This window comes from Rhinichthys klamathensis, unplaced genomic scaffold, assembly GCF_029890125.1.
Source record: "Rhinichthys klamathensis goyatoka isolate OS25496 unplaced genomic scaffold, OSU_Roscu_1.1 h1tg000640l_1, whole genome shotgun sequence".
Lineage (NCBI taxonomy): Eukaryota > Metazoa > Chordata > Actinopteri > Cypriniformes > Leuciscidae > Rhinichthys > Rhinichthys klamathensis.
In genome coordinates this window covers 345,742-359,342 of record NW_026607086.1, presented here as the reverse complement: position 1 = coordinate 359,342, position 13,601 = coordinate 345,742, and the positions used below count along the sequence as shown (strand labels likewise).

Here is a 13,601-nt window from a genome sequence, read left to right as displayed (position 1 = left end):
AAGCCTCAAGGAAAGCTCTCTTGAATTCTTCCCAGTTGGCAATCTTGCCACGAGAAGCCAACCACCAGCTCCGTGCGGGACCTTTTAGAACGGCATTGAGTGTGCCTATGAGCTCAATGTCACTCAGTGGCCTGAGGGTGAGAAAGTTTTCACACTGCTCAATAAAATCAGTGACATCAGTAGAACCCCTCGACTCCCCGAACTGAGGAAACTCCATTCTAATAGGGGGTTTGGCCAAGGCTGCCCCAGTTGATGGCAGGGTGACATCCCCTTCAGACATATGCCGATTAGCAGATGATAACACGGCAGGTGTGGAGAAACTAGCTGGCCTCCAAGAGGACCGACTTTTGTTGCGAGTCTTTTCCAGTTCTTCACCCCACTGCTTATCTCTTCGCTTTAAGCAATCCACCACCACCTGATCAAATCTCTGCAGTTTACTGTCGACATACTCTTTAGCCTCCCTAACCATGGTGTCAATAGCTGCTCTGAGCCCCTCCTCCCTATTGAGTGTGCTATCAATTGAGTCTTTGAGTTGGTTTTCCAAGGTATCCACCTTTAACTGAAGTTCCTGGATCTGTTCCACCATCGATACTCCTTCAGCATCCTCATCCTCATCCCGCAGTGGTTGTTGTTGTTCTCCCGGTGGATCTAAATACAAAGAGTCCAACAAGGTGGTTATTTCTGTGACGCCACTTTGGTTATGTCTAGTGGTGATGTGACGGTATGGGTCATCTTCCTCAGGAAGGTTGTTTACTGGTTCCCAGTCTATAAGAGAAGTTTCCTCCTTTTGATGCACATCACTCACCACGTCAGTCCCCTGCTGGCTTAGGGCAGCCATTAATGGAATGATCAACTAAGCCAACAAAGGGGTGTAAATAACGTAATGAAGCTTAGGATGTGACCTACTCAAATCACTAGATGAAGGTAATGTATTAATGTGCCTTGAGTGAATGTGCAATGTACTGTTAACTGAATATATATATATAGGCTATAGATTGCGTAACCTTAGTAAGCTATATATTACTCTTTTTTACACTGCCTACAACATTTCATTCAACAGAAAAACAGAATTCTCAAAACCTGTGTGTGTTTCCCTGTTATTATTTTCTTTTCCTGTTTTCACCGTAAGTACCAAAGGTATTTGTAATAAAAATCCAGAGTCAACTACTTACACTATTTTACAGTAGGACAACCAGGTATACATTAATAACAGTCCGAAAACTAATTAATCCAGATCCCCATACGGGCCACCACTAACCACACTCTGCTTAACCTATCAAATATGGACTTTTCGTTAAGGTATAATTATTTTGAGTGTATTCCAGTGCTGATTGATGTTGTGTACGGTTTATGTAGGGGTTGATTAACGAAAGTAAGCAGGCTGTTGGCCGTATTTACCCCCAGCAGGTATCAGATCCACCCATTACCTTATGATTTGCGTGATGTATTATTCCTTTGTTGAGTTCCTCTGGCAAACATACACAGAGCCCGCTAAAACACGACCGCTTCCCCGGTTACACTCCAGAGCGCTCTTTTTTTTTTTTCCACGTCACTTCCCACTCTCCTTTTAAAACTTATGCAGTGGCAAAAACAATGAGGGAAAAACAAACACATAAAAGGAAAATCCTTATAACAATCCGTGATTACACCATAGGCATCTGATTTAACAGTTCTTACATGTGAAGGAAAAAACCCATACACACAATTATGTTTGTTTACCCACACATTAAAAGCTGTACATGAAGGCAGAATAGGTGACTATTACAACTGAACAACATGAAACATTGCTTGGTCACTGGTTGAGCTAAACTGGTATTATCTACATTTACATTTATTCATTTAGCAGACGCTTTTATCCAAAGCGACTTGCAAATGAGAACAATAGAAGCAGTGAAACTAACAATATACTGTGCCGTGACCCTTCCCAGTTTAATCTAACGCAGTCCGTGTACTTTTTTGAATTTTTAATAAAGATAATAGATCTAGAATGGAAGATAAAGTGTTAGTATTAATGGAGCAAGTGTTGCTGGAAAAGATGTGTCTTCAGCTGTTTCTTGAAGATGTGCACGGACTGTGAAACTGGGTTCTGGATACCGTTTCACACTGGCGTCATTAAATCCAAAGCATGTACAAAAGATAAAAAGCTCCTTTATTTTTTACACATCTTTGCCTCACACATTTCTCTTGAACTGATGAACAAACATGATGAAACACTTAAAACAGTAAATCTGATCTGATTCACTCATGCTACTGCAGATATCATGGTTTATTAAAACGAGTAAAATCAGATTCCTAAGCGCTCCTGGTTTCTCCACAGCCAGGCATGATAGTCGTTGAGCTTATGGTCGTCTGGCGTCACCTGCAGGACACACACACACACACACACACACACACGCGTCAGCCGTGGCACGTCACTCGTGTGATGATGTGATAAACTAACTTAATCTGGACTGAAAGACAGAAGGACTCAGGAGTATTGTTGTGACAATGACGGTAATTGTTGTAAATGTTTTTTGTTTTTTTTCAAGCATTTAATAAAAAAAATTAAAAAATAGTTAAAATAGTTTTAAAAAAGTATGTCCTACAGCAGTTTTTACCTTTCTCCACTCCTCCACACAGAAGATTCGGAACGAGTCATTGCCGTATTTCCCGATGCCGTGGAGCTCGATGGGATACCGCCAGGATTTACTCAGATACTCGTCTGACAAACGAGAGAAACGTCACACAACCATCAGACGAACACTACGCCAAACACAACACAATACAATCAATCGCAATACACTTCATTTTATATCTATGGAAGTTTGTTTCCAGAAGCAAAGAAGGTAATTGCAATTTATTAATCTCACAATTCTGACTTTTTTCTCGCCATTGTTTTTTTTAACAATGACAACATAAAAAAGGTAAAGGCACATTTTATCTCACATTTTATCTCACAAAGTCGCATATAACGTTTTTCCCCTCACAATTACGAGTTTATGACTTGCGATTTTGAGTTTATATCGCAAAGCTGTATTTATTTCTCGCAATTATAAGTTTATAACTGATAAACATATAATGATGTTTAATCTCACAATTTTGGCTATTTCTTGGAATTCGGCGATTCCTCACATTTTTTTTTTATAATGACAAACAAGCAACATTTTGTATCACACTTCTAACAATTTCATATCTCTCAATTTTGGCTTTTTTCTCACAATTGCAAGAAACAAAGTCAGCATTGTGACATTTTTTTACTCAGTGGCAGAAACAAGCTTCCATAGATATTTATTCTGAATATATATTGTGACTGATATAAATCACTACATGACAAAGCCCTACAGTCTTCACGCTGAATGAAACTACCTATGTTTATGTATGTATGTATGTATGTATATGTGATAAACTGTGAGCTTTTACAGAGCGGACGCACCAGAGAAGCGCACGAGTGTTTTGGCGCGGATCGTACTGAGACCCAGTGGCTTCAGTAAACGGGACACAGGCCTCCAGTCACTCGCTCGGGTCACGTCTGCGCTCGGGTAACGCTGGAAAAACTCCCACAGCATCGGGATCGCCATCTTACCTGGAAGAGGAACACATGAACATCACATGCACATCCATCGCCCGCTCAAACCCTCATGAACGATATCGGCAGAAACACAATATTACAACTGATTTCAAATTGGTGTCAATGCTTGCAACACCGAGGTCATGGGATCGATTCCCAGGGAAACATGAAATGATCAAATTTAATGTGTACCTTGATTCCAGTTAAAAGCTGCCAAATGCATAAATGTACACTGCAGTTTAAAAATTTTGGAACAGTAATATTGTTATATATTATTAACATTTTAAATAACTGTTTTCTAATTTTAATATATTTTAAAATGTCATTTATTCCTGTGATCAAAGCTGAATTTTCAGCATCATTACTCCAGTCTTCAGTGTCACATGACCCTTCAGAAATCACTCTAATATGATGATCTGATGATCAAGAAACATTTATGATTATTATCAGTGTTGAAAACAGTTGTCTACATTTTTTCTCAGGATTCTTTGATGAATAGAAACTTCAAAAGAACAGCATTTATCTGAAATCTTTTGTAACATTATAAATGTCTTTACTGTCACTTTTGATCAATTTAAATCATCCTTTAAATCATCCTTCATGAACAAAAATATTGATTATTTATCAATATTTAAATATTCCCCCCCCAAAAAATAAAATAAAAATTCTTACTGACCCCAAACTGTTGACCGGTAGTGCTTAATGTTACAAAAGCTTTCTATTTCAGATAAATGCTGTTCTTATGAACTTTCTATTCATCAAATAATCCTGAAATAAAAATGTACACACCTGTTTTCAACATTGATAATAAAAATTATAATAAATGATTCTAGAGCATCAAATCATCCTATTAGAGTGATTCGACGTGACGTCAGAGTGACCGACTGAAGGGGAGCATCAGGGATAGAAACAGGTGTCATGAATGTGCTGTACCGCTGGTCTTGTTGAGGAAGATGGAGGCCACCAGGAGCTTCCAGGGGTCGTGAAACAGCGTCTCCTGCACCAGATTGAAGGGCGAGCGCGGCGGAGTCCATTTCCTCAAGGCTTTGCGTTTCGGCCGGCTCAGATCTGACAGAGAAATATTTATAACTCATCATGATTCAATAAGTGTACAGCAACAATTTGTGTTCAAAAATGAATTAGAAGAGATTTTGTATGGTTACATATTGTGTGATTTTGAGTCGATGCACTGAGAGAGAGAGAGAGAGAGAGAGAGAGAGAGAGAGATACCGTATTTTTTCGGACTATAAGTCGCAAGTTTTTTCATAGTTTGGCTGGTCCTGCGACTTATATATCAAAGTGAATTCAGACTGAGATGAACCAAGAGAAAGCATTAGCGTCTGCAGCCGCGAGAGGGCGCTCTAGTTAGTTCAGAAGCGACACCGAGGATGAAGAACTCGATGTATTCAGTGATGTGGAGTGAGATCGAGAGCTTGGTGAACTTGCTTGTTGGACTCGCTGGCTTATGTTAATTCAGCCTCTTCATCCTCCCGGGTGTGCTTTATGCTATTGTGTAGCTGAATAACTGTTAATGTGTTACGTTAGCACACCGGACACCTGTTCAGCCTGTTTGCTCTGTGTGCTTGTGTAGCTGAATAACTGGCCTTTCCAGATAAATATCTGTTCTTGGTCTTGGATTTTGTGAAATAAATTTCTAAATAAATGCGACTTATATATGTTTTTTCCTCTTCATGACGCACTTTTGGACTGATGCGACTTATTGTCCGGAAAATACGATAGATAGATAGATAGACTGACAGATAGATAGACTGATAGATAGATAGATAGATAGATAGATAGATAGATAGATAGATAGATAGATAGATAGATAGATAGATAGATAGATAGATAGATAGATAGATAGATAGATAGATAGATAGATAGATAGATAGATAGACAGACAGACAGACAGACAGACAGACAGACAGACAGACAGACAGACAGACAGACAGACAGACAGACAGACAGACAGACAGACAGACAGACAGATAGACAGATAGATAGATAGATAGATAGATAGATAGATAGACAGACAGACAGACAGACATTCCAGACATTACAGTGGCTGTAGCGTTTTCATCACACAGAAGTGGCCAAATATGAAAGATTAAAGGTTGGGTAGGTCGTTTTTGGTCTAAAAAACTTTTTCCCAAATTTGTTTAAACTTTCTATATATATCAATGCATAATTAAAATGTAAGTACTCTGATAAAAAGAGTATAAAAATCGAGTGACTCTAGACCGTTTAATCTGCACTAAACACAGCTCATTATTTCCTTCCGGGACGAAACAAAGGATTGGCTTAGGCGACTGTCACTCTCTCGCAACCATGGCAACACCCCCGCTGCTACATGCGCTGCCCACATGCGCGCACTCGTTTGACTCGAGGAGGGTAAGAGACTAGTAAGAGACACATGCAAAACACGGCGTCTATGTTATGAATCTTACACAAAATTCACCTTCATCACAGTGTAACTGATTGTAATGGGAAAACGTGTATCAATGCAACCTGTTTTTAGCTTTGCTTTATGTTACTAGCTCGTTAACGAATCAAACTCAATATATTTTAAACTTTAACAGTATCGATATGCTAGCTTGATAGTGAGTATTAACAGCCATGTTAGTTGTTTATATTCATAATGATAAAGTTAGGTATTTTATTACATGTGAGTCTGACATGATGTCACTACATGCACTGCTCCTCTCCGCTCGGCGCTGGTAAGCGCGTCCTCCAGCTGTGAGCTGTCGGCATCGCACGTTCATGTGTTTTGGGGGCGTGGTTTTGGAAGGAGCCCAGAATGGAGGGGGTGGAAGTGAATGGAGATAAGTAGCTGTGTTTATTACAGCCCTGAGAGGACTACAGACACTCGATTTTTATACTCTCTTTTCCAGAGTACTTACATTTTAATTATGCATTGATATATATAGAAAGTTTAAACAAATTTGGCAAAAAGTTTAAAAAAAAAATTCTACCTACAATACCTTTAAGTGGACATTTTAATTAAATGTAGTTTCGCCGATATTAATATGTTTATATTACGTATATTGCATTATGTATTTTAACAGTGTGTTGTTCAATAAAACCATATGATTACAAGCTTTTGATACTTTATTTCAACCAGTTATTATTGTCTCATTTTATTCTATATATATTTTAAGTCACTTTAAAGGCAATTGTTCACCTAGGTGTATTTTTATTAACACACAAAAAAAATATTATCCGATTAATCATCAAATTAATCGACCGATTACTTGATTTCCAAAATAATCATTAGTACCAGCCCTAGATTTGGTGAAACATGCAAAAAATTATATTTTGTGACTTTCAGACAAATAAAAGACTACTTTTCCAGTCACATATGTCATCTTAGAAGATTTCTTAAAAATAGAGTTAAAACATCATCTCGTGAGTGAAGTGTTTCGTCACACCGCAGCCTGGGCTAAATTATGTTGCACAATTTGTCATGTTTCATTGCGTTATCACAAATAAAACGGTTGATAAAACTATTCAATATGCTTACAAAATCTTCAATAATATTTGAATAACTGGTGAGGATGTCAGTTTTCCTACGCCGGACCGCACTTCTGGCCACTACTAACCCAGACAGCAACATAGAGTCGGCTCAGATCCGGCCCACATGCGGTACGCGTCGACTCCACGTGCAGCAGATGTGGGCCTGATCTGGGCCGACTCTATGTTGCTGTCTGGGAACCCACAGCTTTCATAACGTCACGCTTTATCACAGTATCACTCAATAAAAACCTACCATTATTCCTTCTACTGAAGTACGGACTGGTTTTCCGCTTCTCTGCAAATAACTTCAACCCTACAAAGATAAAGATTACAGAGGTATTAAAAATGACCATGGTTTTACATGATTACATCCTTCCCTCTGGTAATAAATAAAAAAATTTGTGTTCATCAGAGGGGTCCAACTAAGATCCCAGGACTTTTGTCACACTTGAACCACGAATACACAAAAAAAGAAAATTGAATGGATTCGAGGAGTTTTGAGGTTGAAATTTAAAAAAATAACAAATCCTTCTCTCGCGGGTCAATTTGACCCCCTTAGGAATGAATGGTAGGGGTGTAACGATACACAAACCTGACGGTTCGGTTTGTCCCACGGTTTTGAGGTCTCGGTTCGGTTCGGTTCGGTTCATTTCGGTGGGGTGGGGGGTTTAGAAAGCTAAAATTGCTTTTATTTTTTATTAAACAGTGCTTTAATGAACAAATTGTGTCCTTGTCTTTAAATTAATTCAATTACAAGTAAACGTTTCTCAAGGATAACAAAATTATCTGCTAATGCTGTAAACTACAGCCCTTACTTGCACATTACTATAACATTAAAGCTTAACAACAGAGCCTAGACTTTTAGCCTAAATGATATAATAATAATCAACACTCAAATAACAAATTGTATGAAAACATGTAAACTGCACATAAGGCAATTTTTGCATTAACATGTTTTTATTCTAATTTGTTATTGTTATATAATAATTTACACAGTTGCTGTTATTTTCATGACAACTATTTTAAACAGACATTAAATAATCAAGATATCATAAACAGGTTAAGTAAAATATAATATATAGGCTAATATATAGCATTTATTTAGTGAAAGAGTTAGCAAACCAGCAAGCTGTGGACACTGAATGACTTGCCTGAGGTAAATATAAAGCTATGTGAAAAACTAAGCGTTTTATTGACGTATTTCCGCTGTTGAAACACTGATTGAGTGTTTACACGAGTTATGATGGCTTTCAGTAAGTATACTGTATCTTTCAACATACCTTCGGGTGTCCATTCATGTTTATTCTGTAACTGAGGAAGAGATGATCGCGCTCCGCGCTGCCGCATGCATACAGTGATATCTGTCACGCCACATCAAAGAGCGCCAAAACGGCATTTATTGTTTGCATTTCGTGATCAAATAGACATAATTTGAAAGATTACACCTTGCTTATTATCAAAAGTAACAAAACACTGAGCTTATTGCGATTATATGTGGTTAGGCAACAGCCCTGTATTCGTTGTGTACACATAACACATGAGGTGCAATGAGCCGGGGCTGGGCGGGGCAACAGGGGGCGGGGCCGCAGGGGGCGGGGCAGCAGGGGGCGGGGCAGCAGGGGGCGGGGCGTGTTCGGTTCGCCATGAGAGTATCGCGATACGTATCGTGGGTGGTGTATCGCGGTTTTTCGGTTCGGTTCAAATATCGTTACACCCCTAATGAATGGAATGCGAGGAATACTTCAGTACACATAGAAAAACATAAAAATGCTAAAACTTTACCAAAAAAATTATTGTATAATGTCTACATGTGTATCTGAATGCACACTGAACTGACTTTAGGACCCAGCGGAACAGCTCGTCTGCTCCATATAGAGCTATAAGCCCATCTAGAGTCATGAAATATCATGTGTTATTATTATTTTTCCACAAGAGGTCCGCAAACACACCCAATGTAAGATATTTTGAGCTGAATTAAAAGGGTTATGCATGCAATTGTGAGTAATTTTTTTATTTAAATTGAAAGAATGTGAGGAATGTGAGGAATGACTATTTATTTATTATTTATTGATCAAATCTAGTAATTTAAAGGTAAATAAAATAACAAAAAATAACAAAAAATTTGCATTATAAATAGAAAAAAATATTATTGAAATTAAATAAAATAAGTTTCCTGGACAACAACAAAATTAAACATCATTTTCGTGTCAATTTGACCCGCGAGGGAAAGATGTGTTACAAAGTGCGAGGGAAGGATGAGGGTTAAATGTGTCCCGATAAACGGGAGTGGTGTTCTGGGTTCATATTCATCAGGGAAAACTCACTGTTCTCAGAGTTTCTCGAAGGCGACACACAGTCTGTGTGTTTCAGGCTCTGGTTTTCCTCCTCTACTCCTCCTGTCGTCTCGAACCCATCGTGTTCTTGGCTCTCTGGAGCAGAAATGTCTAGAGTTGGGTTCAGTCGATTCACTCGTTCATCTTCCAGGCCGATCCGCTCTCCGCTCTCTCTCTTCTCGTCTCGGCGCTCGTACACGTCTTCATCTGCCGTCACTCCAGCACGGTCTTCCTCTTTCAGTGTCCTTCTCGTTTGTTGAGTTTCAGACACGGAGAAGTCGAAGTCGCTGATCTGCAGCTCCACGTTTGTCTGTGAGAGCAGGAATCTGTGCAGCTGAGTCTTGGATCGGAAGATCTTGCCCTGAGGACTGAGAGAGCAAGTCACATCCGAATCACAATCACAGTGTACATTCACACCCAATGTAAAAAAAGAAAAGAAAATGCAAATAAACAACGCTTAATAAACAGCTCAAACTACGCTTCAATGAAACGCTGTAGAAACACCTAAAGTGGAGCACCACAACACTCTTGTAGCCAATCAGCAACAGGGGGCGGAGCAATGAAGTGTTTGTTTGAGTGTTGATTTCAAATGTCAACAGCGTTTCTCAGAAATCGCTTACTGCACCTTTAAATAATCAGATTGTGAAAAAGACACTGCCTTGTGAAATCATGTAACGTTAGAGCTGGGCTTTTCAACCTTTTAGAGGGCAAATGTGATCATCTTCATGAGACAGACCCTTCCTAAGATTTAAAAGGCAGCTATATATTTATATGCAAAAGACCCAATTGAATTTATCCAGTGAAAACTATTATTATAAAACTATTATTTAGAAAATATTGATAAATCACTTTTTATTTTAATAACACTTGTTTATTTTTGAAACCCCGTGATAAAGCACGAGAGTCTCTCGACAAACAAGCTAACAAACAAACAAGCTAACCCTAACCTTTACGAATCTTTTGTTTCGAATCAGTTTTCCGGAGCGCGTCATCATATGATTCACTCGCTTCTCAGCGGCGAACCATTGAACAAGTGTCCATGGGTTTACAGTCTATGGCTTTACCTGATCTCTGATCAATTTTATACATTTGTAGACGTTTAAATGAGACATTAGTATAATTAAAAGGAATGATAACTTTAATAATCTTCCCTGTTTAGCTGAGCAATTCATAGAACGAACAAAACAACCGCTGGAAATTTATCAAATAACACATTATACAGACACCAAATGTTTAACGGTATTAGATGATTAGTTTATTGCATTTGATATATTATAATTTTTTTAATAGGTTTGTAAAAAGCTGTTTTTATGCATGTTTGGCCTGAGTTTTTATTGAATTTACACGGCTTTGGCCAGCAGGAGTCACCAGCGTTCGGACACTTCGAAACAGTGAATCAACTGATTCGAATCTTTGAAAAGCTTCGTTTCTCGCATGACAACAAACACACACACCTGATGATGTAGACATCGACTTTCCCCGCTGTTTTACCCCTTTGTCTCTCTCTCATCTCTCTCCTCCAGCCCGAGGCTCTCTGCGCCTCAGATATCGACATTCTCAAGCACACAGTCAATGCAAACAAACAGTAAATAAATACTTCGGTTATTATTTACGCTGTGGCGCGTCGTCCGTGTTCAGAACACATGATTCTCTCGAGAGCGCTGAACTGATTCAAATTAGCCGATTAAACTCCCATGACCGCGGGATAAACCGCTAAACAATTAAAAACTACAATTTCAGATCAACCCAGGATTCACATTATAGTGTAAACACTGGTATTGCTACGGAAGCTCGGAGAGAGAGTTGTGGATATACATTTGTGTTCTTTCGACACCTAGTGCTTCGGAGGATAATAACGCCAGTTTAAAAGTTTCTTTCTTGTCAATTATTTATATATAATTATCTCGATAAGTTCACTTTATACGTTTTAAGTTCACTAGAAAGTCTTTGCTTAAAAGTGTGCTAACCGGCATACATTTAGTGTGCTCTTCCACTCTGTAACCAATTTCCGTTACCAGTGTGTTAGTGGGAAAGTGGGCCAGTTAAGCTTCATAATTTCTATCTGTACATGTTTATGCTTCCATTACGAAAAATCAATACTGATTTTATTAGATTAGATTAGATAATCTAATCTAAGCTTTGGGGTCAGTGTGTGTGTGACTCGAGGAAGAGTCCATCCTGTGTTCGATGTTTCTTTCTTTCTTATTCTGTGTAGCCTAGTCTATATAGAATAGCATACTAATGAGGGGCTAAGACATTTGGATCATAATATAAAATTATGCAGAAGGTAAATTATCAGAAAGTGTCCCACTTTACCAGTATTCACCTGACAAATGTTTGGCTGTTTTCTGCTTGTTTGTCGAGTAAATCTGGTAGGAATGTCTTGAAAGCTGTTGTGTCGTCGTCCTGATCTGGTCCTGCTTCCCCCTGGTTAGTCTGTTTTTCATCGTCTCTTTAGCCCTGTGTTAAAGTGTTTAAAGTGTTTAGTGTTTAAAGTGTAGTGTTTAAAGTGTTTAGTGTTTAAAGTGTTTATAGTGTTTGCTGTGTTCATTTGTCAGGTCAGCTCCATATGGATGTTTCAGTTCGGCGAGCTCAGTTTTGTTTTTATGGGTTTCCTGTGTTCAGTTCTTTTGTTTTTATTTTTATGTATTAATCCCACCTTCTCATCTGACCCGTCACTCCACTTGAACACCATCACCCGCGTGTCAAGGGCAGGGGCGTAATTTGTGGGGGGGATGGGGGGGATATAACCCCCCCAATATTTAAATCTATGCATTACAACCCCCCATTATTTAGACCATGATCACAATATCAGGAGGCATACCCAAACTTCAACCCCCCAATGTTCAAACCAAATCTACGCCCTTGGTCAAGGGATACACACTCTCTATCAGGATATGGACATTACATATTAGCTATATTGTCTGGTTACCGATATTCTTCAAAACATCTTTTTTTGTGTTCAGCAGAAGAAAGAAACTCATACAGGTTTGAAACAACTTGAGGGTGAGTAAATGATGACAGAATGATAATTTTTAACTATTCCTTTAAGATCCACAGCATTAGAATAAATGCTTCATCTTGAAGTTCAATAAACAAACATGATTTACTCATTCCAAGGTAAAGTCATTTGCTTTACCGTTAAAATATTTTATCATGTAATTTAAAATATATAGAGCATGAGATGGATATTTTTAAATAAAAATAGTAACGTGTATTTTAAACGAAACATAATTCTAACATCTAACCTTTCTTCTCCTACAGACATATACTAACACTTGAACTAAACGAACTCTGAAGATTTGTTGGTGTTGAAACCAGTGGAAACTTTCAAATGCTGGCTAGACAATATCAAAAATATAATCCACAATAGTCTCGTGACATTTTGAGTAATCAAATGAACTTCTGACCTCTTCCATTTTTTTAATGAATTAAGATCTAAATGTGCTCCGCAGTAACAGAGGTTAGTGGAGGCTTTTGCACAGATTAAACCAGTCATATTGAAGGAAGGCGAGTAATAAGCCACGTTAATCTTGCTGTTATACATGTCTCTATCTTCTTTTTTTTTGCTGAAGTCTGTGGTTATTACTGCGCAGAAAGTTAGTTAGTGGAGCAAGTTAACAGATTAGTGAGACACTAGACCTTATGCCCGAGTGATAGTGTTCAAAAGAAAACGAGACGTCGTTCGACTCAGTGTGAGACTCTCAGGTGGAGTTAGATGCGCTCAGGTTACTATACTATAGGTGTGTGTTCAGAGTAGCTAAACCATCGCGGTCAGAGGTGAACTCACCTGAGGATCTGCAGGTGTCAGGGACACTGGGTTAAAGCTCAGGAGTGAAGGGGAAATCTCACACAAACACACTAAATCATCCGATCAGAGGAAGTCTTAGTTTCAGGTTCAGGTTTAGAAAAAACATTTGAACAGATTTGGAGTGGTTTGAAAGTGAATTTTGCAAAGTATATTGTTTTTTGACCCACTGGAATCTTTAAAGAAATCAATAAATGGGCCCAATTTTCGACAAAATAAATAAATAAACGAACCTCATTGGGAAATTTCCCACATGGAAATTTCAATTTAATATTTGTGATTTATTGAATATAGTCAAATAGTTTTGTGGCACTGTTCTTTTTACCCAAATATTTTCTGTTAAAGTTACACAGATATATTTATTTTACCTCCAAAACACTATTGTATTGCGTTTAATTAA

At 38.3% G+C, this 13,601-nt stretch overlaps 1 protein-coding gene across 1 annotated transcript; it reads right to left on the bottom strand.

The window, feature by feature from the left end:
* Positions 1-2,267: 2,267 nt before the first annotated feature.
* On the bottom strand, positions 2,268-11,129 carry mbd4 (methyl-CpG binding domain protein 4). Its single transcript, XM_056241419.1, has 7 exons — positions 10,848-11,129; positions 9,385-9,761; positions 7,314-7,373; positions 4,481-4,615; positions 3,413-3,562; positions 2,598-2,701; positions 2,268-2,359 (listed from the first exon to the last, which is right to left on the bottom strand). Exons 1-7 carry the CDS (start codon positions 10,946-10,948, stop codon positions 2,285-2,287), a joined length of 1,002 nt encoding a protein of 333 aa, XP_056097394.1. The 5' UTR covers positions 10,949-11,129; the 3' UTR covers positions 2,268-2,284.
* Between the last annotated feature and the right edge of the window lie 2,472 nt (positions 11,130-13,601).